The sequence below is a fragment of the Aspergillus fijiensis genome (assembly GCF_003184825.1).
Source record: "Aspergillus fijiensis CBS 313.89 unplaced genomic scaffold BO72scaffold_60, whole genome shotgun sequence".
Lineage (NCBI taxonomy): Eukaryota > Fungi > Ascomycota > Eurotiomycetes > Eurotiales > Aspergillaceae > Aspergillus > Aspergillus fijiensis.
In genome coordinates this window covers 24,922-47,810 of record NW_024469036.1, presented here as the reverse complement: position 1 = coordinate 47,810, position 22,889 = coordinate 24,922, and the positions used below count along the sequence as shown (strand labels likewise).

General features: G+C 55.1%; 6 protein-coding genes across 6 annotated transcripts; 3 read left to right on the top strand and 3 right to left on the bottom strand.

Moving 5' to 3' along the window:
• Positions 1 to 147: 147 nt before the first annotated feature.
• Positions 148 to 2,207, top strand: BO72DRAFT_480248 (MDR family MFS transporter; the record flags this gene model as incomplete). The annotated part of the gene is made up of 9 exons (XM_040947622.1): positions 148 to 327; positions 379 to 455; positions 514 to 565; positions 617 to 791; positions 842 to 865; positions 922 to 993; positions 1,042 to 1,545; positions 1,593 to 1,736; positions 1,798 to 2,207. 9 exons carry the CDS (start codon positions 148 to 150, stop codon positions 2,205 to 2,207), a joined length of 1,638 nt encoding a protein of 545 aa, XP_040797391.1.
• Positions 2,208 to 2,273: 66 nt separating this feature from the next.
• Positions 2,274 to 4,602, top strand: met2 (homoserine O-acetyltransferase; the record flags this gene model as incomplete). The annotated part of the gene is made up of 3 exons (XM_040947621.1): positions 2,274 to 2,311; positions 2,609 to 3,073; positions 3,126 to 4,602. The coding sequence occupies 3 exons, from the start codon at positions 2,274 to 2,276 to the stop codon at positions 4,168 to 4,170; spliced, it is 1,548 nt and encodes a 515-aa protein (XP_040797390.1). The 3' UTR covers positions 4,171 to 4,602.
• A 2,890-nt stretch (positions 4,603 to 7,492) lies between these two features.
• On the top strand, positions 7,493 to 9,536 carry BO72DRAFT_242889 (uncharacterized protein). The gene has a single exon (XM_040939940.1). It carries the CDS (start codon positions 7,713 to 7,715, stop codon positions 9,315 to 9,317), a length of 1,605 nt encoding a protein of 534 aa, XP_040797389.1. The 5' UTR covers positions 7,493 to 7,712; the 3' UTR covers positions 9,318 to 9,536.
• Positions 9,416 to 12,894, bottom strand: BO72DRAFT_480246 (beta-glucosidase H). Its single transcript, XM_040947620.1, has 3 exons — positions 12,366 to 12,894; positions 11,678 to 12,284; positions 9,416 to 11,614 (listed from the first exon to the last, which is right to left on the bottom strand). Exons 1-3 carry the CDS (start codon positions 12,433 to 12,435, stop codon positions 9,757 to 9,759), a joined length of 2,535 nt encoding a protein of 844 aa, XP_040797388.1. The 5' UTR covers positions 12,436 to 12,894; the 3' UTR covers positions 9,416 to 9,756.
• Positions 12,895 to 13,172: 278 nt separating this feature from the next.
• BO72DRAFT_412563 (putative THO complex component (Rlr1)) lies at positions 13,173 to 21,251 on the bottom strand. Its single transcript, XM_040942481.1, has 3 exons — positions 21,187 to 21,251; positions 16,078 to 21,088; positions 13,173 to 16,011 (listed from the first exon to the last, which is right to left on the bottom strand). The coding sequence occupies exons 2-3, from the start codon at positions 21,009 to 21,011 to the stop codon at positions 13,572 to 13,574; spliced, it is 7,374 nt and encodes a 2,457-aa protein (XP_040797387.1). The 5' UTR covers positions 21,012 to 21,088; positions 21,187 to 21,251; the 3' UTR covers positions 13,173 to 13,571.
• A 230-nt stretch (positions 21,252 to 21,481) lies between these two features.
• BO72DRAFT_451747 (putative nucleoside-diphosphate-sugar epimerase) lies at positions 21,482 to 22,807 on the bottom strand. Its single transcript, XM_040945566.1, has 3 exons — positions 22,638 to 22,807; positions 22,369 to 22,574; positions 21,482 to 22,310 (listed from the first exon to the last, which is right to left on the bottom strand). Exons 1-3 carry the CDS (start codon positions 22,658 to 22,660, stop codon positions 21,511 to 21,513), a joined length of 1,029 nt encoding a protein of 342 aa, XP_040797386.1. The 5' UTR covers positions 22,661 to 22,807; the 3' UTR covers positions 21,482 to 21,510.
• Between the last annotated feature and the right edge of the window lie 82 nt (positions 22,808 to 22,889).

Below are 22,889 nucleotides of genomic sequence, written 5' to 3'. Positions count from 1 at the left end.
TGGCAGATAATGTCTCCACGGCTAAGCAAGGAAGGCAACCGAATGCCTACCTTTTAATCGATGAATCTTCTGTTCTTTTAAAGCAAAGACCGCAGCACACTTCTTATCACGCCGTGTGACAACTATCTGCAGCAAGACCTCGCCTCCATGGATACACATTTGACAGGAGAGAAGGACTCGGAAGATCTCACGACCAGCCTCCCCGACATCAGCCAGACCGAATTACCCCTAGAAAAATGGATCACCGGCTGGAAGTTGACAGCTGTCTTTACAGGCATCACCGTTGTGAGCTTCTTGATGCTGCTCGATATGTCTATAATCTCAACGGTGAGTCTACCTGGATTTCGAGCGCATGAACTACCACTCATCCCGGCCCAGGCCATCCCTAGAATCACCAGTGATTTCCACTCTCTCGAAGATGTGGGCTGGTACGGCAGTTCGTATCAGTTGGCCAGGTGAGCCTTTAGCCCTGCCAGTGTGGTTACTTGATGTACAATTGTTGACTTGATCTAGTGCTGCTCTACAGCCATTGGCTGGCAAACTCTATGCCAATTTCAACTCGAAAGTAGGTGTCGGACTGCTATTGCCCGTATAGACTTCAACTCAAGTTGAGCAGTGGACTTTCTTTACGTTCTTCACCGTTTTCGAACTGGGGTCCCTTCTCTGCGGTCTCGCTACCTCATCCAAGATGTTGATCGTTGCACGTGCTGTGGCCGGCATCGGAGGTGCTGGCATTCAGACAGGCGCTTTCACCATCATCGCCAACTCAGTTCCCATGAGCAAAAGGCCTTGTAAGCTTGAGATAGACAGTCCTCGAAGGAGACCGCTGACAAGTCTACAGCATTGATCGGAATGTCTATGGGCAGTAAGTGTGTCACGAACAGGTTGGTCTCCGTGAACATACGACTGACAGGACCACAGTAGCGCAGATGGGACTGGTGATAGGTCCCTTGCTTGGGGGTGCATTGACTGAGTTTTCGACCTGGCGCTGGTGTAGGCACCTCCTGCCCTGATCTCGGCTTATCACTAAACTGACTCCAGGCTTCTACATCAATTTACCCATTGGAGGAGTTGTCGCGGCCTTGATTGCTTTCATCGACATTCCAGAGCAGCTGCACAAGCCTGCAGCGTTGACAGTTGCTCGCTCGATCCACCGACAGTTGGACCTTGTTGGTTTCATCTTGTTCGCCCCAGCTGCGATTCAATTGCTTCTAGCGTTGCAATACGGGGGCAACGAGTACCCCTGGAGTAGCCCTACCCTCATTGGTTTGTTCTGCGGTGCAGGCTGCACCTTCATCGTCTTTCTTGTTTGGGAGTACCTCAAAGGCACAGATGCGATGATTCCATTCAAGATCCTGTCGAATCGGGTGGTATATTGCAGCTGTCTGAATTTCGGATTCCTGATGAGTCTAATCATCTGCAAAGACTACTACGTTCCAATCTACTTCCAGGCAGTCAAGGGGGCCTCCCCCCTGTTCAGTGGCTTATTCCGTCTGCCCACTATGGTACCGCAACTGCTTGCAGCGCTCTCCGTGGGCATGCTCGGTAAGTTACTGCTTGTCTGGCTTTAGATCTTGACTGATATAACACAGTCGAATGGCAGGGCTATTACCTGCCATACGTTCTCATCAGCTCCATCTTCAATGGCGTCTCAAGTGGTTTGATGGCTACTTTCATGCCAGACACACCCATTGGCAAATGGGCTGGGTACCAGGTATTGGCAGGTGTGGGCGAAGGTATGGGTATACAGCTGGTAAGCCGACCTGAACTGTAAACGTTTCGTACGGGAAACTAAAGCCAGCGCGTCTCAGCCTGTTGTTGCCGTGCAAAGCACGCTCCCGCCCCCCGAGGTACCTATTGCAATGGGCTTGCTAACGTTCAGCTCAACCCTGGGGGCATCTCTCTTCCTAAGCTTCTCGCAGACCATTCAAAATACAGGTTTGAGGGAATTGCTGCCGCGATATGCACCACATGTCAGCGCCCAAGAGGTGCTTACAGCTGGAGCAACTGGATTTCGGAGTGTCGTATCGGTCGCGGATCTCCATGGGGTCCTCCTAGCGTACTCGAAGACCATCGACCGCGTATTCTACCTCTGTGCGGGTTGCTCCTGCGTGTGCTTCGTGGTTGCATGGGGTATGGGATGGGGTAGTATCCGGTCTGAGAGGAAACAAGAAGAAGCATCGAGATCGTCGGTGGAGACAGCCTAATATAATCTAGTGTGCTAAGATTGAAGCATGAAGCATGAAGCATGAAGGAAGCATGAATCATGAATCATGGATCAAGACGGGCAAATCCACTTTGCGTATTCATCGTATACAGATACGCATCACGTGATGCGTGAGATAACCAGGGATTCCGATTGGGTGTTCATGACGCATGAGTCACCCGCGGAAAACTTGAAAAATGAGGCTTGTCCCCTCTTCACTCCTCCATCGTCCTACATTTTTTTCTCCAAAAAGTTGTCTCGCTCATTGCTGTTGCATTTTCCTGTGATTACTTCTGTCCTCACCCTCATACCCCATCGCTTCCCTGAGGCTTATTCTCGCCGGAATGGCCACGCAAACTTCTGGCGCCTCTGGCAAACTCCGTCAGTATTCCCCCTCCCCAGAATTTCCCCCGCCCCCGCTTCACATTCTGTCCGTCCCCGCGATTTTCGAGGTGAATGGCTACTAAATCCCGTAGAGAGAGTCGCCTCGCAACCTGAAAACCCATTTTCGGCCTTGATCACCGATCAATCCATCGCGATCATCCCCTCCTTCTCTCTCGAGTCTGGTGTTATCTTGCATAACGTTCCGGTGGCGTACACCACCCGCGGCAAACTCTCCCCGAACGGCGACAATGTCTTGGTGATTTGCCATGCCCTCAGTGGTAGCGCTGATGTCGCGGACTGGTGGGGCCCTCTGCTCGGTGGTCCCGGTCAGGCTTTCGATACCTCGCGATTCTTTGTCGTCTGCCTGAACAGTTTGGGCAGTCCGTATGGTAGTGCCAGCGCTGTGACCTACAAGGACGGAGACCCGGAGAAGGGCCTTTACGGACCCGAATTCCCTCTCACCACCGTGCGTGATGATGTGAGGTATGTTGTTCTCGAAAGATAAATGGGAGTATTCATGTCTAACGTCGACAAGGATTCACAAGATCGTGCTTGATGACCTTGGCGTGCGGCAGATTGCTGCCGTCGTGGGTGGTTCCATGGGTGGCATGCTTACCCTCGAGTACGCCTACTTCGGCAAGGATTATGTCCGTGCCATTTGTCCTATCGCCACATCTCCCCGCCATTCTGCTTGGTGTATCAGTTGGGGCGAGGCGCAACGACAAAGCATTTACAGCGATCCCAAGTACGAGGACGGCTACTACTCGTTCGATGACCCTCCTGCGACCGGGCTAGGTGCGGCCCGCATGTCTGCCCTTCTTACATACCGCAGCCGCAACTCCTTCGAGTCTCGCTTTGGCCGAAACGTGCCTGATCCCTCCAAGCGCCAGAACATTAACGGCGCCGAGAGATTGCCCAGTCCGCCCAACGAGCACTGGGCCGTCCACAACGATGGGCACAAGAGCAGTGGACGCAGCTCCCCTGTGCTCCAGTCGCCTGCGCTTGCCCAGCCGGCCGAAATTCTGTTCCAGGACCCGCAGTTCTCTGGAACCAAGACCTTCAGCAAGACTGTCGAACCAAAGGGCAACCAGAAGAAGCTTCCCACTTATTTCTCAGCTCAGTCCTACCTTCGCTACCAGGGCGAGAAGTTCGTGAAGCGGTTCGACGCCAACTGCTACATTGCGATCACCCGCAAGCTTGACACGCACGACGTCTCGAGACACCGGGCCAGCGCAGACTCTGAGAACCCTGTCCGCGAGGCACTTGGCCAAATCGAGCAGCCTGCGTTGGTCTTGGGCATCGAGACCGATGGATTGTTCACTTTTGAGGAGCAGCAGGAAATCGCAGCTGGTATTCCAGACTCGAGGTTGAAGCGGATTGAGAGTCCCGAGGGGCACGACGCCTTCCTCCTCCAGTTTGAGCAGGTCAACAAGTATATCCTCGAGTTCTTCCGCGAAGTTCTTCCGGACATCATGTCCAAGATTCCCGAGGGTGGCGCCGAGGCTGTGGATGGCGTGAATAAGCTAACCAAGAGCAGCACATTCGGCGAAGCGGAGGTGGAAGACATCACCGCCTGGTAAACTGACCATTCCGGTATCCAGATCGACTTTGGCGCAGTCATTGCAGCCTTCGCACACACACACACATTATTCTTGCCTGACACCAGAAGGGGAACGAAGTCTGGTCTTTCTCTCGGCGACGAGAGGACGCGCCGGCGGCTTTCGGACCCCGCCAGGACCAGGCGCCTCGGGGAAGTAGCGGTGCAAACTTTGTTTATTGTCATTCTTAAGCCAGTCAGAGAGATAAGCACTTAACTGCCTCTCTCGTTTCCTAAACAACAGGTAAGGCTGTAAAAGAAGCATCCAACTGCTCTCCATCGATAAGCCCTCACGAGGCGTGGTCTGTCTGTTTGCAGCAGCGCAGCCGCAATGCCCGGAGGGTGGTGGGCGACCTTTTCTACAAGAGTTCGATCGTACATAGTATGATGAATGAAATAGACAGATCTCGTTTTTTTTTTTGTTCCCTCTTCTTTCTGTCTTGTAGCCAGTCTCTATATTGCTTCCGTACTCCCACTCGGTAGTCTTCATCTTCCTATACTCACGGACATACCCATAGGTCTCATGTATACAGACAAGGCAACCCAACCCAACCTACCATGCGTTCGTTTACTCATAAATCCCTTAAAACCTTCTACCCCAAAGGCATGCACTGCACGCAGAGCGCGAACAGACCCTCTCCCACCCTGCACGAACAACCTTCCAACCAACGCACCCCGGGCCCCCGGGGGGGGGGGGGCTCGTGATATCCCTCTGCACCCTGCACGAGAATCCGGATTTCCGTCCCCGCGTAATCCGGGGATTCAATGCGTGTGTGTGGCACTGCGAGGCCCGATACAAATCAATCAGTGATTGCGATGACGTCGAATGGCGTCATGAAAGTTTGAGGCAATGGCCGGTGAGTGGGTGGGAATTCCACGAGCGCGGAGGGTCAAGTTATCTAACGGTAAGTAGTTATATTGCATGGCTTTCGCAGGGCTGCTAATTACCGTACGTACATGTACAGAGGAGTAGGGAGGGAAAGGCGGAGGGGAGGGGAGGGGAGGGGGTTTGATGCATGGCGGTCGGCCGGCTTGCTGTTAGAGGTGTCTGAAGTGTAAATCGTACCGGTGGGTTCTGTGGTGTGGAGATTGGCTTTCAGGGAGGAGGGCAGAGGGGAGGAGGGAGGGGAATATGATAGGTCTTTTTGGTGTTTGGGGACTTGTGTTGGATTTGGGGGGGTGGTGAGGTTGTCTTTCGTCGGTTCCTCTGTTGGGGGATGGTTGATTCGGAGTCTGGAGTTCTGAGGTTAGAGGTTAGGGGTTAGTTGATGTGATGGTCAAGGTTGGAAGTCGATTGTAGTTATATGGTAGTCAAGGTGTGAGGATGGTAAGCAGTGTGATACTGAAGTGGAAGGAAGGTGGTGTATCACATGATATCTGCTATACTAGACCCATCACATCCATCCAGGGTCTTTTTGACTTCTTCCCCTCTCTCCCTCTCGCTGGCATTGCCTTCACATGACTGCTTTGAAGCTTCGACCCTGAGTAATTCAGCCATACCCCTGTTCATCAGACAGGATTGTCGGAGATCACGGGAAATCGTCTGAATGATGGATCCGATTGCATTCCCCTGATCGGGGAGAGGAGTCTGGGTCCACCACCCATCCCTCCCTTGATTGATCCCTTTCCTGGCTGGCGAATTGAGAAGTCTAATCATCCCGAGCCCCTTGCCAGGGTTTCTTGCCAGAAAAAGGAATGGAATTCGGTCCGTGACTCATTCAAGCTTGCAAGGCTTGGAGCGTGAACGTTGAACGCTTAATTGCAATGGTCTGGACGCTCGCTGTTCGTCTGGGCAATGTGAAGCTTCAATGGCCCATGATGTCAGTCCGGTCCTTGGATATTCAGACCGAGACACACATCTGAAGCAGAAGAATCCCAATTGTGCGAAAACCTCTCATTGTTCCCAGCAAGGATACAGTCCCATCCCGTCTGCTGCCCTCCCTCTCCCGCGACAGGACGATCTGGATTCGGCTGGATCCTCCCTCTCGTCTCCCTGCAGCGAATGACCGTGCTCTGTACCCTGCATTGAAGAGTGATAGTCACTGCGGGTTCAATCTCGGGGCGAGCAGGGGTCCAGAGAGATGCCGGGGGACCAAACGGTACACACAAACAATCCCCAACACCCTCCACCGCAACAGACAGTCTGAGCGTCGCCAGAGTTCAACTCGAACTCCGTGACCGTAACCCTTCTACGCCTGCTTTTATGCCAACCACGCTTTCTCACCTGCCGTTTCATCCCTAACAAAAGTCTAATAGCTTGTTTCCCCGCTCGTTCTCCTAGAGTGGCCGCCGCCGTTGTGCGCGCGCGCGCGGCGCGGAGCTCCCGCGGGCCTCCCTCCTCCTTGCGAATCAGGATCGATCGTCGGGGAAATGCAATGCAGGTTGGAAGGCTATGAGACTCGTCCAGTCCTCTGCAATGTGCAATGCAAGCAAGCAGGCACTTCATATCTCTTTCGAGTCCGAGACCCTTCTGTCATCATGATGATGGGGGGGGGGAGGTGGCTTGTTTGTAGGTTGGCTGGGTGGGTTCCCATTCTTCTACTTCTTGTTTGCTGTGCTCCCGAGGACTTGAGGCATTGTCTGTTTTCTATTCATCCCCACCCCCCGCATTCCAATTCCCATTGCGTATTTTCTCTTCTCAGCTGCCCGGACAACTTTTCGGTTCATTTTTGACCCCATTGAGTTGGGCCGAATCGCGAGAGAAAGAGAGTTTGTTTTGGGCGGCTCTTTTGGGCACCTCGTTGCCCAGCGGACCAAGACGTTCAGAATCAGCCCTGGTCGCAATCGTCATTCCCATGCGAGCAAACTATTCAGCCCTCTCGTTTGTGAGACAATCTTTTTCTCTTCCTGGGATCCTGGGATCAATGATAGCCTAGAATATCATATACAGTACTGGTCGGCGCCAATAGATCCACGTCTCTTCCCTTTTCCGATCTCACCTTCCCGAAGGCCATAACAGTGAATATGGATTTCCTGACCAAGGACCTCCTGTTGAAAAAACGCACCTCATTTTCGTTCCTCTTCGGTTCAAAAGTGTGTAACTTACCCTCTATAATCTTCCGAGACATCTCAAATCCGAGAAGCATGGCTCTGCGGTTCACCAACGTCAGTAAAATGATACTAAAGGAATAGCCACAGAAACCCACCTTCGCCCTTCACGACGAAAGCCTTGATGACCAACCTCCACGATACTACGATCTCTCCCCACAAAAACATAATAAGAATGCCATCGTCCGAAATGAAGCCGAAGAAGACGAAGACAATCTCCTGAGCACCCGCCAAGAGCTTCCCTCGGATCTGGAAGCTCAGGTCCGCTACGCCTGCTCATTGCTCGTTTACCGCATTGAGCAAGGGATTTCCTCCAATTACTGCCCCAATCGCGCCAAAGAAGCGGCTGCAGCCCGAAAGAAACGTATCTCCACTATAGCCGCCGCCTCTAGCCTCTCAGGGAGCAGTGCGGCCGCGGCCGCGCAAGTTGAGGCGAAGTACCTCTTGTCCAGCACCACCAAGAAGCTTCGCAATGGGATGATTGGACGATTCGGAAATGGCATCTTTGCTCGGGATGGAAGTGAGAAACATGATTCTGGGGTCGGGTTGACACAACAGCCGAGTATAGCGACGATGAGAGAGGGGCAGCGGTCCAAGCTGGGATCCTCGCACTCAAATTATACCACGACCTACGGCGAGGACTCTCTCAAATCTGTCATGTCGCAGGTGGGAGCTACTGCGGCTGTAGCACGGGGAGAGGAGAGTATGATTGTTAGCCCGATCTCGCCCACAGCACCCGAGGGCGAAGAGGATGTCATCATCAGTCCAATCACAGTATCGACGACCACCACAACTACGACGGAGTCCGAAAACACAGTCTATCGAACCGTGCCGACAAGTCTCTCGCCAACGGACAGCAGTAACAACGGGACGAGCAGCGAAGACACGAGCCCGACCTCGTCCGTCGACCACAACCAACAACAGCACATCAACCACCAGTTCCTGACGCGGGGAGCAGCTGTCGCGACAGGCCACGAAAAGAAGCCCTGCTGCCAACGAGACCAAGACACCGCCACCTTCCTGTCCCCGACTGACCCGGTGCCGAATCAGCAACAACACAATTCTACCGCGTCCCATGATGAGAGACCCGACGCCACCAACGACTCTGACGTCGAGGTGTTCCTCGACGCCGACACTGCCGCGGAGTATATCACCTCGTCTGCCGGGGGAGTCGGCGGCGTAGGCGGCCCCGGAGGCGTGGCGATGCCTCTCCTAACAACCAGCACCCCGAGCCTCGGCCTCTCATCTGTAAATTCTACTTCCGTTCGACAGTCGAGGATCTACAACGCTGCCGCTGCCACAACAACTTCCGTCCTCATCACTGAAGCAGAAATCGCCGCTACCGAGGAGGAGGAAGAAGAAGAAGAAGAAGAAGAAGAAGAAGAAAACGACACCTCCAAGACCAAGCGACATTCCACATACACACCAACATACCCCTTGCACCTGCCTCCGGATGAGATCCTGTCAGGAAGAGGAGGAGAAGAAGACGAGCCTCCCACGATAATCGACACGAACGGCAACGCCCACATCATGACCTCGGCCGAAGAGCTCGAGCGCGACCTCGGCCTCCAGCAGGCGGTGATGGCCAAGATGAAGACGGGGAGTATCCTTCTCCTCTCCTCTTCGTCATCATCCTGTTCGCCCACCACCGCGGGGATCGACGGGACGGAACGCACGCGTAGAAGCCACGACCCCGCTCCCACGACCACGGACAGTGGCAGTGGCCCCGACGATACTCCGACACCGACCCTCCCCCGCCTCCCGGAACCAACGCACACCGTCCCCCCGCGTCGACCGGGGACCAGTGCATCGAGACTAAAGACCTCGTGGTCGGCTCTTAGCCACTCCACGGCGTCCGTATCGGGGAAGCTGAGACGGCGGTTCCGACGATATGGCAACGACGACGACGATGACTCGATCATTGACATGGAGATGGAGAGTCGGCGGCCGACGCCTACGACGCTGTTCAGGCGATTAGCGGGCTGGCTGACTGGACGAGCAAGTAGCCGGGAAACGGAGATAGAGAACCTCTCGAGGACGTCGTCGGGTCTGGAGGGCGTGCTGCCGTATCAGGGCACGTGAATGAATTACTATGAATCAATAACGTTTGAATTGGACGAAACTATTTATGAAATGTGTCTCTGAAATGTCTCGTGTATGTATGTCCGTGTTACGTTATTCGGAATGTATTTATACTCGCGAGCCGAGTCACCCCCAGGAGATCTACGATCGTACTTGTGATGTTAGAGCCGCGGCAAATGGTCGACGTATGCTAGGTAGGATATCTACTACGTTACGCAGGTGATACTACGTCCATAGCAGAGACGCCAGTCCAGAGACAAAAATGTATATCCAGAAGGTATCCATCAAGTCATAGCATATTTCGTAGGAACATATAGTCAAACTTCGACTATAACCGGTATAGAGAGAGAGCAGCCTCGGAATGAAGACAGTCCTGTGATTCTAAACTTCCGAGAAACAGGGGAGTAAGTACCCTGTGCGCAACCGATCGGTCCCCCGGTTACAACCCCAGCCAGAACCGAGTCTTCTCGACGGTGAACTCGCCCTTCAGGACCCCCTCCCCGGTGCCCGTGACGTGCACCTCGTAGACGCCCTTCTCCGACGCCCACTTGGCGCGCTGCTCGTCCCACCAGCTGGTGGCCAGCTTCTTCTCGACGGTGATTTCGACCTCCTTGGTCTCGCCGGGCTGCAGGTGCACCTTGGCGAAGCCCTTGAGCTCACGCTTGGGCCGGTTGACGCCCGTCGGGGGCGGGAGGACCCACAGCTGGACGATCTCGGCGCCGGGCAGGGCGCCGGTGTTGGTGACGGCGACGGTGGCGGTGATGGACTCGCCGTCGGCGGCGGCGGCGGCGAGATGGGCCTGTTCCGGGGCCGAGGAAGCGGTGATGCGGAGGTTCTGGCGGGTGAAGGTGGTGTAGGACAGGCCGTGGCCGAAGGGGAAGAGCGGGGCGAGGTCGACCTTCTCGTAGTACTTGTAACCGACGTAGACGTCCTCGCCGTAGAGGACGCGGCCGCGCTCGGACCGGAAGTTCAGGAAGCTGGGGTTGTCCTGCAGGCGGACGGGGAAGGTGACAGGCAGCTTGGCGGCCGGGTTGACGTCGCCGTACAGGACGTCGGCGATGCCGTTGCCGCACTCGTTGCCGCCGAACCAGGCGTGCAGCAGGCCCTTGGCCTGGTGCACCCACGGCATGGTGACGGGCGTGCCGCTCTGGATGACGACGACGGCGTTGGGGTTCGCCGCCAGCACGCGCGTGATCATCTCGTCGCTGCCGGGCGGCAGGTCCATGTGGTCGCGGTCGTGGCCCTCGGTCTCCCACTCGCTGGTCAGACCCGCGAAGATGACGACCTGCTCGGCGCTCGCGGCCAGGTCCACCGCGTGCGAGATGAGGTCCTCCTGCGTGACTTGGCGGCAGGCGCCGAAGCGGAACCCGCCGGGGCCGAAGATAACGACCCCGCGCATGTCCAGGTCGGAGGTCGGGGCGCTGCCGAACTCGAGGAGGATGCGGTACGTCTGACCGGCCTTCAGGGCCTTGGACCCCCGCTCTTCGACGGTGGCGTTGCCGAAGAAGGCGGTGCCCTGGCGCTGATTCTTGGTGTTGTCGACGACGACCTCGCCGTCCACGTAGAGCTTGCCGGTGCCGACGACGGTCACGCCGAAGTCGTAGACGCCATCCTCCTCCGGGGTGAAGTAGCCTTCCATGTCGACGTAGAAGGTGAAAGATTTGATCTTGGGGTTAACGTAGTCCATCAGGAAGCCGCTCGACGAGACCAGATGCAGCTCATCGACCAGGGTCCGGTTCGCCTCGGACGCGGGCTCGTTGTACACCCGGAACTTGAAGCCGGTCTGACCATCCTCCGTCTTGAGGAGCGGGCCCAGCAGGGGCAGTTCCTTGTGAGAGTAGACACCCTGGGCGAACTGCACCGAGCCCTGACTCTTAGCCGAGACGCCCTCGAACGGGGTCACCGTGTAGTACGGGTCCAACGACGCAGAGCCACCTCCGCAGTAGGCCGCGAATTTTGCGTTGGGCCCAATAACGAGGATCGACTTTTCCTTTTTCAAGGGTAAGATATTTCCCTCGTTCTTCATGAGCACCACCGACTCGGCTGCTGTACGACGGAGAAGCGCCTGGTCCTCCGGTCGATTCAATGACTTCTCCTCTGCTTGCTCGGGAATCCCGAGCGGGTCGACCCAATTGACCAAGTTGAGAACATTGCGCACTCGCTCATCCATGACGAACTCGGCAACCTTGTTCGAGGAGATGGCATGTGCCAAGGCCGTTCCACGCCAGCGTGTCTTGCCCGGCATCTCGAGATCTAAGCCCGCATTAATCGCGTCGGAGGTGCTGTACGTTCCGAACCTGCATCCAAGGAATCAGCTTTCCGAGCCCTCTTTTAGAAAAATGCTGGGGACCGCGCCTCACCAATCACTCATCACCAGCCCATCCCATCCCCACTCCTTCCGGAGGATGTCTGTGATGATCTCCTTGTTCTCACTCACATGCGTTCCATTGACTTTGTTATACGCGGTCATGACGCACGCTGTCGGGCAAATGCGCATCGCCAGCTGGAACGGCAGGAGGTAGACCTCCCTCAACGCCCGGTTCGTGATGATCGTGTCGACTGCCAAACGCTCGTGCTCCTGGTCGTTGCAGACGAAGTGCTTCAGAGTTGCCGCGACACCCTTCTCCTGTACACCCCGACAGTAGTGGCCCGCTAGCGTCCCGGACAGGACTCCGTCTTCGGCGTAGGACTCGAAGCCTCGACCGCCCAGCGGGGACCGCTGAATGTTGATGGTCGGACCGAGAATGATGTGCGATCCCTTGGCGATGGACTCCTCGCCCATCAGCCGCCCTACTTGGTGCAGAAGCTCCGTGTCCCAGGTCGCACCGAGGGCCGTTGCGCACGGGAAGCAGGCGGCAGGAACGCCGTTGAAGAAGCGGGTGCCCCGCACGCCGTTGGGGCCATCGGACATGCGCAGGGAGGGGATATTCAAGCGGGGCACAGAGGCAGTGTGCCAGAAGTCAATGCCTTATGACAACGAAGAGAGTCGAATTAGGGACACACACACAAACGCTTAATCGGACACAGCATGTCGATGTTGTAACTTACCTGCTGTGAGGGCCACCTTCTCACCGAGCGTGAGCTCTTCCAGAGTTTTCTCCACGTCTAAGCGAGTCATTTTGCGGGGTTTGTACCTCAAACAACTCCTATACTCTTTTTGTTGTTTTTCGTTTTATGGTGGAGAGTTTTACCACTCCAGAGAGAGGAAGGGTAGGATGAATTGCAAGAGGGATCTATGGTCCAGGGAGGAGTTGGGTTTAAGGATACAGCGATAAAGCGATAAGACGATAAGAGAATAGGCGGGGGGGAAGGAATGCCGTCATAATTTAACCGGGCAGGAAAGGAATTGAGGGTCTAGATATAGTCCTTGTTTCTGGTGGGACTGAGTCAGTCAGTCGCATTGAAGAAGCCGGATGTCGCACACAAGCTCCCCGCCTCCAAGAGGAGCACAGAGCAGGGGAGATCCCAGTTGCAGGATCCACCACTGTTGACGGATGATCGGTTGGTAGGGCCGGGATGGAGGTTGAACCGTCTGGGCGTTTGTTTGGACATACTAGTACTTGAGTATGAAGATGAGACACGACTGGTGTGGAAGAAGGAAGGAAAGACGAAGCCGAAGATTAACCGGCGAGGGGGCGGAACGGAATGTCGGCCCGATCGCCTGTCCTTTTGGTCATTTTATCAACAAGGCCCGCGACCGAAAGGGAAATTCTCCTTGCTGCTGGTCAGTCAACTGGTCAGTCAACTGGTTAGTCAACTGGTCAGGCCCGTGTCACTCAAATGCACGGCCAGTGGAAACCATTGCTGCTGCAGGAAGAATCATCAGATCGGTGCAGGACATTAATTGCAATACAACTGGCCAGCCTGGCCTCATCTCATTATCAATCGGCTCGTACTTGGTGGGTACTACTAACTAAGTATGTTACACACATGCAATTCACTCCCAGGGTTTATCACAAGCAAGCAAGCTCAGCCAATGGATGCGTTCAATCAAAATGTCCTAACACCGTCCAACAATGCATGGGATCCAGTGCACAAGATACAGAGTAAATTCAATGGGAAGAGAGGGAGAACGAGAGAGAGTGTGTGTGTGTGCGACTGAGCGTGCGCAAATGAAAAGGATGGGGAAAGAGAGGTTGGGAATGTGGAAGAGGGTGTGAGAGAATTGAGTATAGAGGGTGTGTGGGAGAGTAAAGTCAATGAAAAATAGAAAACACATTATCATGCAGTACAGGTCATTCCGCGGATATCAGACTAACCCCCACGTCGTGGTCGCTTGCTTTCACCACCCATGCGCATTCCTCCTCGTCCGGCTCCCTCGCCATGAGTTCCGTCGTCTCCCGGTCGATTGCGCTTACGATGAGGCCCTCCGCCAGCACCGTCACGATGATATTCGCGGTCTCGCTGGCGATCACCTCTGCGATCGCGGTCCCGGTCTCGCCCTTCGCGCCCTCCGCTCCAGCGTCGTGGCTCCTCCTCTGCGCCAGCAGGTGGTGGCGGTGGAGGTGGAGGTTGCCCTCCAAGGGATGATGGTGGCCTGAGACGTCCTTCGTGGTCTTGACTGCTCGGGGCAAGGTCCGATCCTTCTTCACGGTCACGTCGTCGCCGATTGTCCTCGCGTGCTCCAGCACCCCGCCGGGAAACTTCACGAGACTCGAAGCGCTCTTCGCGCGGAGTGCCCGCTCCAGCATCGCTGCGGCGGCTGCGCTCACGCTCATAATCGCGTGTACGATCCCGATGCTCCTCCCGTCGAGAGCTACTCCGTGATCCTTGATCCTCGCCGCCGCCGCCACGACGCTCACGTTCTCGCTCTCGATCGTTGCGATCCTGGTTAAAGCTACCGCCCGAAGAAAACCGCATGGATCGCCGGCTCTCGGAACCACTCTCGTCCATCAACTCGCCTCGTCCATTTCCAAATCGGTTTCGAGGATTGTCATCCTCCGGGTATGATGCTCCTGATGGCCGTGAAGCAAGCAGATCGGGTCTCCCTTGGGAAGAGGGGCCAAGGCGACCACTCTCCTCCAAGCCCACGGGAGTCTGAGGGCGCGTTGACTGCGGCGACGGCACGTTCGCCCCAGCCGATTGTCGATTAGCACCCCGACCACGAATCATAGGTCCTGGATTGCGGTCGGGCGGCCCTCCGGACTGCTGTAGCATGTTGTTGATCCCGGCAAAGCGTTTGTCGCCACGGCCTCGTTCGCCACCTCCACCACCAAAGCCAGGCCCAGAAGGTGGGCCGCGAGGGCCAGATGATGGCCCACTAGGGGGTCCAGCAGTCCCCCTGGGACCGGACGGAGGAACGCCAGGTGCAGGAGATGGGGGAGGGTGCGAGCGAGGATTGCCCCCATAAGAAGTGTCTTTAGGCTGTTGTTGAAGAACCTTCAGCCGGTCAGGATGGATACCACTGGTGTCGAGCTTCTCGGCGGTAGGCGATGAGGGGCCCGCTGAAGAGGGCTGATCAGGCGCAGCTCGAGCATTCTGACGACCAGGGCCTGTAGGGGGCTGGCGGTCAGGCGCAGTTCCAGCGGTAGGGCCAGAACCTGAGGGACCAGTGTGGGATGTGCCGGACACATTGCGTCCACCTCGTCCTGACATGTTCCTGCCGCGGGGACCTAAGGGCACATCGGCCGGTGGCTCTGGCTGCCTTAAGCGCCCGGCCGTCATGTCAATGCCAGGGTCAGAGTCGATGGGTTGCCGACCGAACCGTTCGCTGCGGGGTCCTGTCGGCATATCTTCGCCGCGCAGCTGCTGCTGAGAATAGTTGGCAGATCGGCGATCATCAGACGGAAATCGTTCCGGTCGATTCGGTGGCTCCATGCGAGCAGGCGACAAGGCTCGTGTTGGTAGGGGTCTCCGCTCGTCTCTTTCCTGCCGCCCTGAATCGCCCCTACGGAAATTGTCCCCGGTCCGCTCGGGGTGATCATGGATCATATCAAGTCGATCAGGGTGGGTTGGTGGACCTGGTCGGGGAGTCGGAAGGCTTTCGCGGCCATCAAGACGCAGCCGGCCAGTCCGATCTGGCCAGTCGTTCTCCCGGAGAGAGCGTCCATCTCGAAGAGGAGGGCCACGGAACGGCTCGTCTACAGGAGGCCGCCCGGGGAAGTCCCGATCAAGGCGACCGTATCCCCTCCCATCGCCCATCGCTGGATCAAATGGTCGATTGAATTCGAGTTCCCCGTCGAATCGACCGCCACGGGGATATTCTTGATGTCGATCACGTCGATTATTCTCCATTAGATCAGGTCGTGGGGGCAGTCGCCGGTTAGGCAGGTGCGTTTGAGTACGGGTGTTTGGTGTCCCGGACGGAGCTCTGTCGAAGTCGGGGCGCTTTGGGATATTGGGCGGTGGCCTACTAAGCTCAGGACCTTTAGATGCAGCTGACGACTCGGCGGGCAATGCAGGGACGTGGGGGCGAGAAGCAGGTTCGCCTTCAGATGGCGCTGCAGCAAGAGAAGATGTCTCTTTATCGTCCGATGCCTGAGCTCGGCCACTCGGTTCTGTCGTTTCGGTAGGTTGGGCTTCAGCTGCATTAGGCTGAGAAGCGGCGGTGGTATCAGACGTCTCGGCTTGTTGAGCTGATTGGGTACTTTCTTCCGCAATCCTTACAGGAGCATCGGCCATTTTCGCATCCTCAATCTCACCATCTTCAACCTCTACACGAGTTAAAGTCTCGGCGTTTATAGCGTCTTGGTTTCTGCAATGAAAATATCGGGCGTTAGGACATCTGCCGCCATGGGAACGTTGACTTGTAGGGACTTACTCATTGGCCGCTGTGGGTTTGAATTCGGGCGCAGAAGCATTCAAAGAAGCCGGGGTTCCAGATTGAGGCCGCGGGGTACCGGGCTTTCCTGTGGCGTTGGGTGCATTCGCCTTGCCCGGCGCCGGTTGATGGGCGATGTTGAACGCCTGGGGAAGTAACCATTTCTTTTCGCGTCGGTTGAGATCACCAATGAGCGAAGCAGCGGGGATCTTGACATCATCACGTTCATCCGTCTCGCTGAGTTCTTTCATGCTTTTGTGCATATCTCGACCAATCCAGTTCACAGCAGGGAAATGCTGGACGACAGCCTTCAGCACACTGATAGCGTTACGAATGTGCATGTATTCTCCTCCGTTCAGGCATGTCTTCAATGCGGACGCCAGAAGACGGTGCCATTTGTACAGCAGTCGCCGGAAATCCTCATAATCGAGGAAAGTGGTGGGTTTCCCTTCGAGGTCAACATTCATGGCGAAACCTGGAAGATCTTTCTTGTTTCCGAAGGCTTCCTTCTCATAGACCGTCTTGTCTGCATGCCAGCGACTGAGATCGCGGATGACCTCGTTCAGGAATCGACCAAGATTGTCCGCCTCCTTGGATGTGCACTGAAAGATCAAGGCTGTCAACCGTTGCTCCTTGAAAAGTTGATCTAAGAGGCCGACTGTCCGGAAATTGGGGGCACCCGTTGTATGAAGAAACTTGAGCATCTTGAAACAATAGAACGCATCAACGGATGATAAGAGCAAACGAGGCAAGAAACACTGCTCCAACAGAGCAACGTTGAGAGCATCGTGCTTGCCGCGCATGCCCACAAACCATCGGTCTTTCTCTTTCTGCAGTTTCGTCCTTGTTTGACCATAGGCCTTTAGATGAGCTTTGTTCTCCTCTAGGATCCGATCCTGCAGTTGTGTCAGTTGCTTCTTCTCACGCTCCTTTCTTTGCGTGCCGGCCATGCTGATGTCGGAACGATCATTATTGATCGCGATGACTTTACGTTTCTGGCGATCAATTTCATCTTCGTAAGCTTTCTGCGGAATGTGAACATCGTAAAGTGACAGTTGCCAGAAGGTGACGTAGAAATGAAGACCAACAGTACCCCAGGTTTCAGTAGGTAGGGCCGCCCTAATTTGATCGTGGAGGTCTTGAATGACTGGATTGAGAGAGGGCGCTTCAGCGGGTGCGGGGATGGCAGTGGTTGTTTCAGCATTGCCCTGTGCATTATCTGCAGTCTCGGGCTTCTCCTGGTCCACTTCCATAGTGCGCTCCGCCGATGGCTCCACTGCAGCAGGGGCTGTCTCTCCATCTTCTCCTGTATCCATCTTATCACCCTCAATCTTGAGCTGACGCTTGTCCTCTGAAACCCGATGAGCTGCCCCCGCATCCTCATCCTGCCCTTCCTTTTCCATATTCGCAATCTTCAGCGCGATACTTGGCCTTCGAATCCAAAAGGCCACCTCGGGTTGAATGCCATACTCACCGATGAGGGATGCCAAATCGGGGAGGAAAGAATCAAACTCCTCGACAGTGAGATTGCTGCGAAGAAGATCGAGGTACTGTGTCAGAATGCGATGAATCTCGTCAAAAATGTTACCCAGCAGCTTCAGTTCCGAAGCGCCCTCGGTTTCCTTGAAGATACATGTCAGGCGCTCTTGAGCAATAGCAATAAGTAGTTGACCAGCGAGTTTAGATACTGTCAAAGATTTCATGAGTCGTCTCGAGGTCATTTTGGATTCGTGACGTTTGTCTAGCAGCTGAAGGATAGTTTGAGCCTGAAGGACCTCGCCACCGGCCATGGCCTGGATTTGTGCCTCGTTGAAATTGGTGTCTGTGATAATGCCTGCCATGGAACTGATCAATTGCTCCAAGACGATGAGATCCGTTGAATTACCTTGCCGCAGCTGCTCAACGACGTATTGCAGCAAAGGAGCCGGGTCCATGACAGAATATCTTTTAAAGGTTCTCCCTGCAAAGGTGGACAAGGCGTTCAACCATCGACTAGTCAATAGACCACTTTCTTGTACACGGCTTCGACCCTTCTGGCCAAGAGAACTGATCAGAGCCCAGGTCAAAATATCATATCCAAGGTAAGTGAAGTAGCGTGCGCATTCCACAACAACTTCGATGAGATTCTCGTAAGATTCGATCTGGTTGATGGCGACATTGATGACAATTCCAGGGTTCGCATAGGCAATCTTGGCCAAGGCACGAGCCATTGGACGAATGTTTGTCTTGCTCAGTCGCTTAAGGACGTCTTTTGTCTCGGCTCTTGCTTGGTCGAAGGCGGCTTTGAGGTCCGGTAGTCGAGACGTTTGTCCCGAGTTCCACTCCGCGTACATGTTGTAACGGGTCTCTCTGGAGAATAAGCTGACGAGATCGAAGACTTCATTCACAACTCCAGGATTAGCTTTTGTAAGACTGATGGACGGAACCAGAAGCCTCTTGCAAAGATCCTGCCAACGCGCCCTATTCTCGGGGGAATCGTCTTTGCTGAGGCTATCCTTCCCGATTCGCGCAAGTTTCGAGAGCAGAGTAGAGTCCTGACCAATCTTATGGCCTGTCAGATTGAGGAATGAAGAGCAGAGCGCGAAAACGTCATCAACCGACTGGCAAATGGGAACATTGTCAGCCCAGTCATCCCAGTAGAAGCGGTAGTCGGTTCCGTCGTTGGTATCCTCCTTGTCTAGCTGTGCCCATCGCAGGACGCGCCGTGGTGGTGCTTGAGCCAGACGAATCTGACCCTTTGCCAGACCTGCCTGATCTTGGCTCGGGATTTGCTTCTGTTCGTTGAGCCCCTCAGCAGAGGGTAGGGGACGCAACGAAGCATAGACCTTGCTAATACAGTGATGAAGAATACGGTGAATGAATTCCGGGAGCTCCGGATAGACGTCCATGAGCCAAGGGAATTTGCTGAGGATGAACAAAGACTCTGGAAGGGCGCCGATTGCCAGTAGACTTTTCAATAGCATAACCTTCTGGTCTGAAGGTTCCGGCAGCTCCTCCTCTTCTGCCTTCGCAGCGGCAGCCTTGTCCGCTTCTTGTTCCTTTCCGGGAGTGGCAGACCGGGGCTCGGATTCACGAATGCGAGGCATGGGGAGAGTGTCATCCGATAGGGCACCGGCCATCATCAAAGCATTGACACCACCTCCCGGACGTGCAGCTCTCTCTCTCTCAGCCTTCTCCTTGAGCTTTTCCTCCTTCAATGTATCCATTGAGTCATCTGGTCTCCAAAGATGGGGATATAGGTCGCGCAGGGAGATAAAGCCCACTTTAATCAGCAGAGCTGCCAGGTAGATGAGATTATCTGGAAGAACGTCTGACTTTGAGCGAGCCTTGGAAGAGTAGAAGCGTAATTTGAAACCGAGAAGCTGAGCCGCGACTCGACTACCTTTAGGGGGCAATGTGCCTGTCTCCTCGATCCACTTTCGCATTGACTTTTCTTCCTCAGAAAGACTGTTGCTTTCAGGAAGTATCCGCTGTACCTCTTCCTGAGTAACAGGTCGTCGGCCAATCTCAAAGAAAGCCCGAATCCCAATCTCTCTCACCCGGTTCCAAAAGTCGCGATCGCGCTGTTCGTTCGCAACCATGATGTCGGCTCGCTCTTCATCTGTAGTCGCCCAGCCAGTCGATCCAGGTAGAGCCCACCTGGGAAGACCAGAATCGCGGTTTCCACCTTCCATATTGCGGAAGTTGTCCTCCTTCGGCCACCATGAACTAGCTCGCAAGAGTTTGACGAAGAAGCGATACTGTTTCACCAGGACCGCTGCGAAGACATCAAGAGTGACGTCGAGTACACGGCCAACATCCATGTCGAAAGCACCGATCATCGCCTTCACCTTTTCGAAGGTGTCTTCCACCACTTCACTGGATGGAGGCTCATTGTTACTTGTCGTAAAAAGTTCGGTTAAAAGCTTAGAATAACCTTCAGATTCCTCGCGTAGAAGATTGTAGTTTGACTGTCGGTACAAGAGGTTGGTCTGCTTGCGAATGCCCATACGGGTAAAGGTTTCGCGGACGAGTCCGAGCGATTGAAGGAGTTGCGTGTCGAGCTGCACGCGCATAAGAGCTGGGTTGATGCCAGTGGAGTAAACAAGCGGTCTCAGGGCATTGTTTGACGTGTCGGAATCGGTCAGAATGGACAAGGTGTCTAGAAAAAGAGATTGCGTGTCAAGGGTGCTTGAAGTCGATTGCTCCCCGTTCATGTCGACGTTCTCCACAGTAACATCATCGCCAATGATGTCTCTAACTGCTGAGCCCGCGTGGTCTGGTGGTAGTCGGCCGTACAGGGCTGAGCGGATAAGCTCCTGGTATACGGACGCCAGACCAGACGCATCTTGCGTGTTTTTCGCTTGGATACCCTTCTCCACGATCTCCTTTCTACCAGAGGCGGCCCAGTGATCGATCACTGATTTTGTAACGTACTCGTAGTCGTACGGTTGTGGTGGGCCGGGAGGAGGCTGCACGGGAGCACTTGATACTTGCATTGGAGGCGCAGGAGCGGGCGTTGGCGCGGGTGACGGTTGGGTCTGCGTCTGAGGTTGCGGCTGTGACTGGGCCGATGGAATTACAGGCGAAGGTGATGGAGGAGGTTTGTTCTGGTCGGCATTCGCAGAAGTTCCGTTAATCTGATTTGATTCAGGCACATCTTTCGCGGGCGCGCTGCTGGGCGGGGACATGGCCGTGTCCCTCCGACCGCCAGGGAAGTTCTGGCTATCGCCACTGGGACGTCGACCCATATTCATATTACCCCCTCTTCCTCGGCCGGGAGGCCTCCGTCCGCGGCCACGCGAGTCGTAGTCGCGAGACTGCGGGCCGTGATTGTGTTGCGCCATATTGAGATTACCTGGTCGATGGGGGGATGGTCGTGAACCGTCGTTCCCGGAATCGCCAGACCACGATCGATCGCCTCTTTTTCTCTTTCCTCCGGCACCTGGAGCCATGACAGGGCCGATCGAAGCTAGAGGGCTGAGGGAGAGAACAAATGAGTTCCGGACAGGTCGCAGTGCATGCGGCGGACCTAGATTGGAGACGGTCAGCTTCCTCAATGGGCTAAGAATTGGGATGATTGCAATCAAAAGGTCAGTTTTTGATGCATATAGGGAGATGGGCGACAACCTGCTGTGGAAGACTCATGCGGGGGCTCAAAATGGATAAGCAGACACCTGGGGAGAAGTTTCAAGGTCCGTTTGCTTGGATCGGCGAAGGTGATGGCATCGGACGGGTTCGCAATGGAACAAAGCGGCGGCTGGGCGGGTAGCGCGTCTATATCGCTTACCGTATTCCGCGCTCTGCCTCAATTGACTTTGCTAACACATGCTTCTAATTGAACCATAAACATTGTTCTTTACATATGAACCTACAACAAACGGCTCTGGAGAGGGATAGTCATTTCATTCATCAAATCAGCCCCATTTTACACGACAATCTCTGGTTTGCGATTTACAGCAAGCCCAACGCCTTGGCCTCAATGTCGACGATTTCAGGAATAAGCTCCTTCAGGCTAGGCCGGTGAGGAGACCATCCGAGCAGCTTCCTGCCTCTGTAAGAGTGGCCACGGGAGTTGCTGCCCCAGGCATAGAGACCGAACTGGTTCAATTCCTTCACCTGGTCATCGGAGATGGACTCCACGTCAGGAGACGAGATCAGCTTCTTCTCATAAGCGACCTTGGCCACCTCCCGCGAGATGTCTCCCCAGACGAAGGTGCCATTCTCAGCCAGGTAGTAACCCTTGTCGTTCCAGGTGGCATTGCCGCCACCCGCAGCAGCAGCGTCTCCCAACAGCCGGTACAGGTCGCTCAGGTCTTGCACGTGGATCTGGTGCCAGATGTTCTTGCCCTCGTTCACCAAGAAGCCCTTCTTCCGCTTCAAGACAGCAGATGCCAGCCAGTAGGCCTGCACACTCTTCTGGTTGCCGGGACCACGGCCAGGGCCGTAGATTGTAGGCGGGCAGACGATAGCAATCTTGACGCTGTTGGGGTCGCGCTTGCCAGCGCCAATGACAATCTCATCGACATTGCGATGAAGAGAGTCAGAAGGCAGGTTGAGGAGCTCATCCACGCCATCCCAGTCGTCGTGCTCCTTTTCGCGGTACCGACCCCAGGTGTTGGCACGGAAGTCCTCGACTGTTAGGATACCGGTTCCAGAGGTGTGAATCCACCACAAGGGGCGCTCCGGGGTGTGGTGGGTAGCACCCTTGGCGATGGCCTCAGCAGACGCAACGTGGTCGCAGTCGGCAGTGTCTGACCCAAGCAAGTTAGTTCGTAATTTGGGAGAAGGGCTGCACGGAGGGGGACGTACGGAAAACAATGTCGGCTTTCTTGACCTCCTCCTCGATGATATCCGCGGAATCTAGGTCTCCCAACACGACGCGAACCTTGGGATATTCGCTGGAGAGCTTCTCTGCCTTCTCCTTGCTGCGAACCAACACCGCGTATTCCCAGTCAGGATGTGCCTGGTGGACATTGTAAAAGACGTCTCCACCAATGTAACCGGTGGCGCCAGTACTGTGGAAGGTAATCAGCTGGTCAGAGGCAATTATGCGTAAGGAAGAGAGTGGGAAGACCTACACGAAAGCCTTGATGGGAGCCATGTTGTGCTTCAGTAAAAGAAGGTTGTGCTTTTGATTGTGTTCTGTGCTAGTGGTATGATGCGAGTTTCTTCTCGTTTGTTGAATGAAGACAGTGAAAGGAAGATCAAGAGATCGTGAGGACGGGGAGGGGGAGGATTACTTTATATCATGAGTAGGTGGGGGGGAGTGGAGGGGAAATACAGCAGACAGACAGACGGACTGACAAAATTTACCCCAATTACAGCTTAAG

Coding starts and splice junctions, on each gene's coding strand:
- BO72DRAFT_242889 (XM_040939940.1), top strand. CDS start 7,713: ATGATTGGACGATTCGGAAATGGCATCTTTGCTCGGGATGGAAGTGAG.
- BO72DRAFT_480246 (XM_040947620.1), bottom strand. CDS start 12,435: ATGACTCGCTTAGACGTGGAGAAAACTCTGGAAGAGCTCACGCTCGGT. Junction 12,285..12,365: donor GAAGGTGGCCCTCACAGCAG/GTAAGTTACAAC, acceptor CGTTGTCATAAG/GCATTGACTTCTGGCACACT. Junction 11,615..11,677: donor GGGCTGGTGATGAGTGATTG/GTGAGGCGCGGT, acceptor CCTTGGATGCAG/GTTCGGAACGTACAGCACCT.
- BO72DRAFT_412563 (XM_040942481.1), bottom strand. CDS start 21,011: ATGGCTCCAGGTGCCGGAGGAAAGAGAAAAAGAGGCGATCGATCGTGG. Junction 16,012..16,077: donor AAACCCACAGCGGCCAATGA/GTAAGTCCCTAC, acceptor TTTTCATTGCAG/AAACCAAGACGCTATAAACG.
- BO72DRAFT_451747 (XM_040945566.1), bottom strand. CDS start 22,660: ATGGCTCCCATCAAGGCTTTCGT. Junction 22,575..22,637: donor GCTCCCATCAAGGCTTTCGT/GTAGGTCTTCCC, acceptor TACCTTCCACAG/TACTGGCGCCACCGGTTACA. Junction 22,311..22,368: donor GAAAGCCGACATTGTTTTCC/GTACGTCCCCCT, acceptor TGCTTGGGTCAG/ACACTGCCGACTGCGACCAC.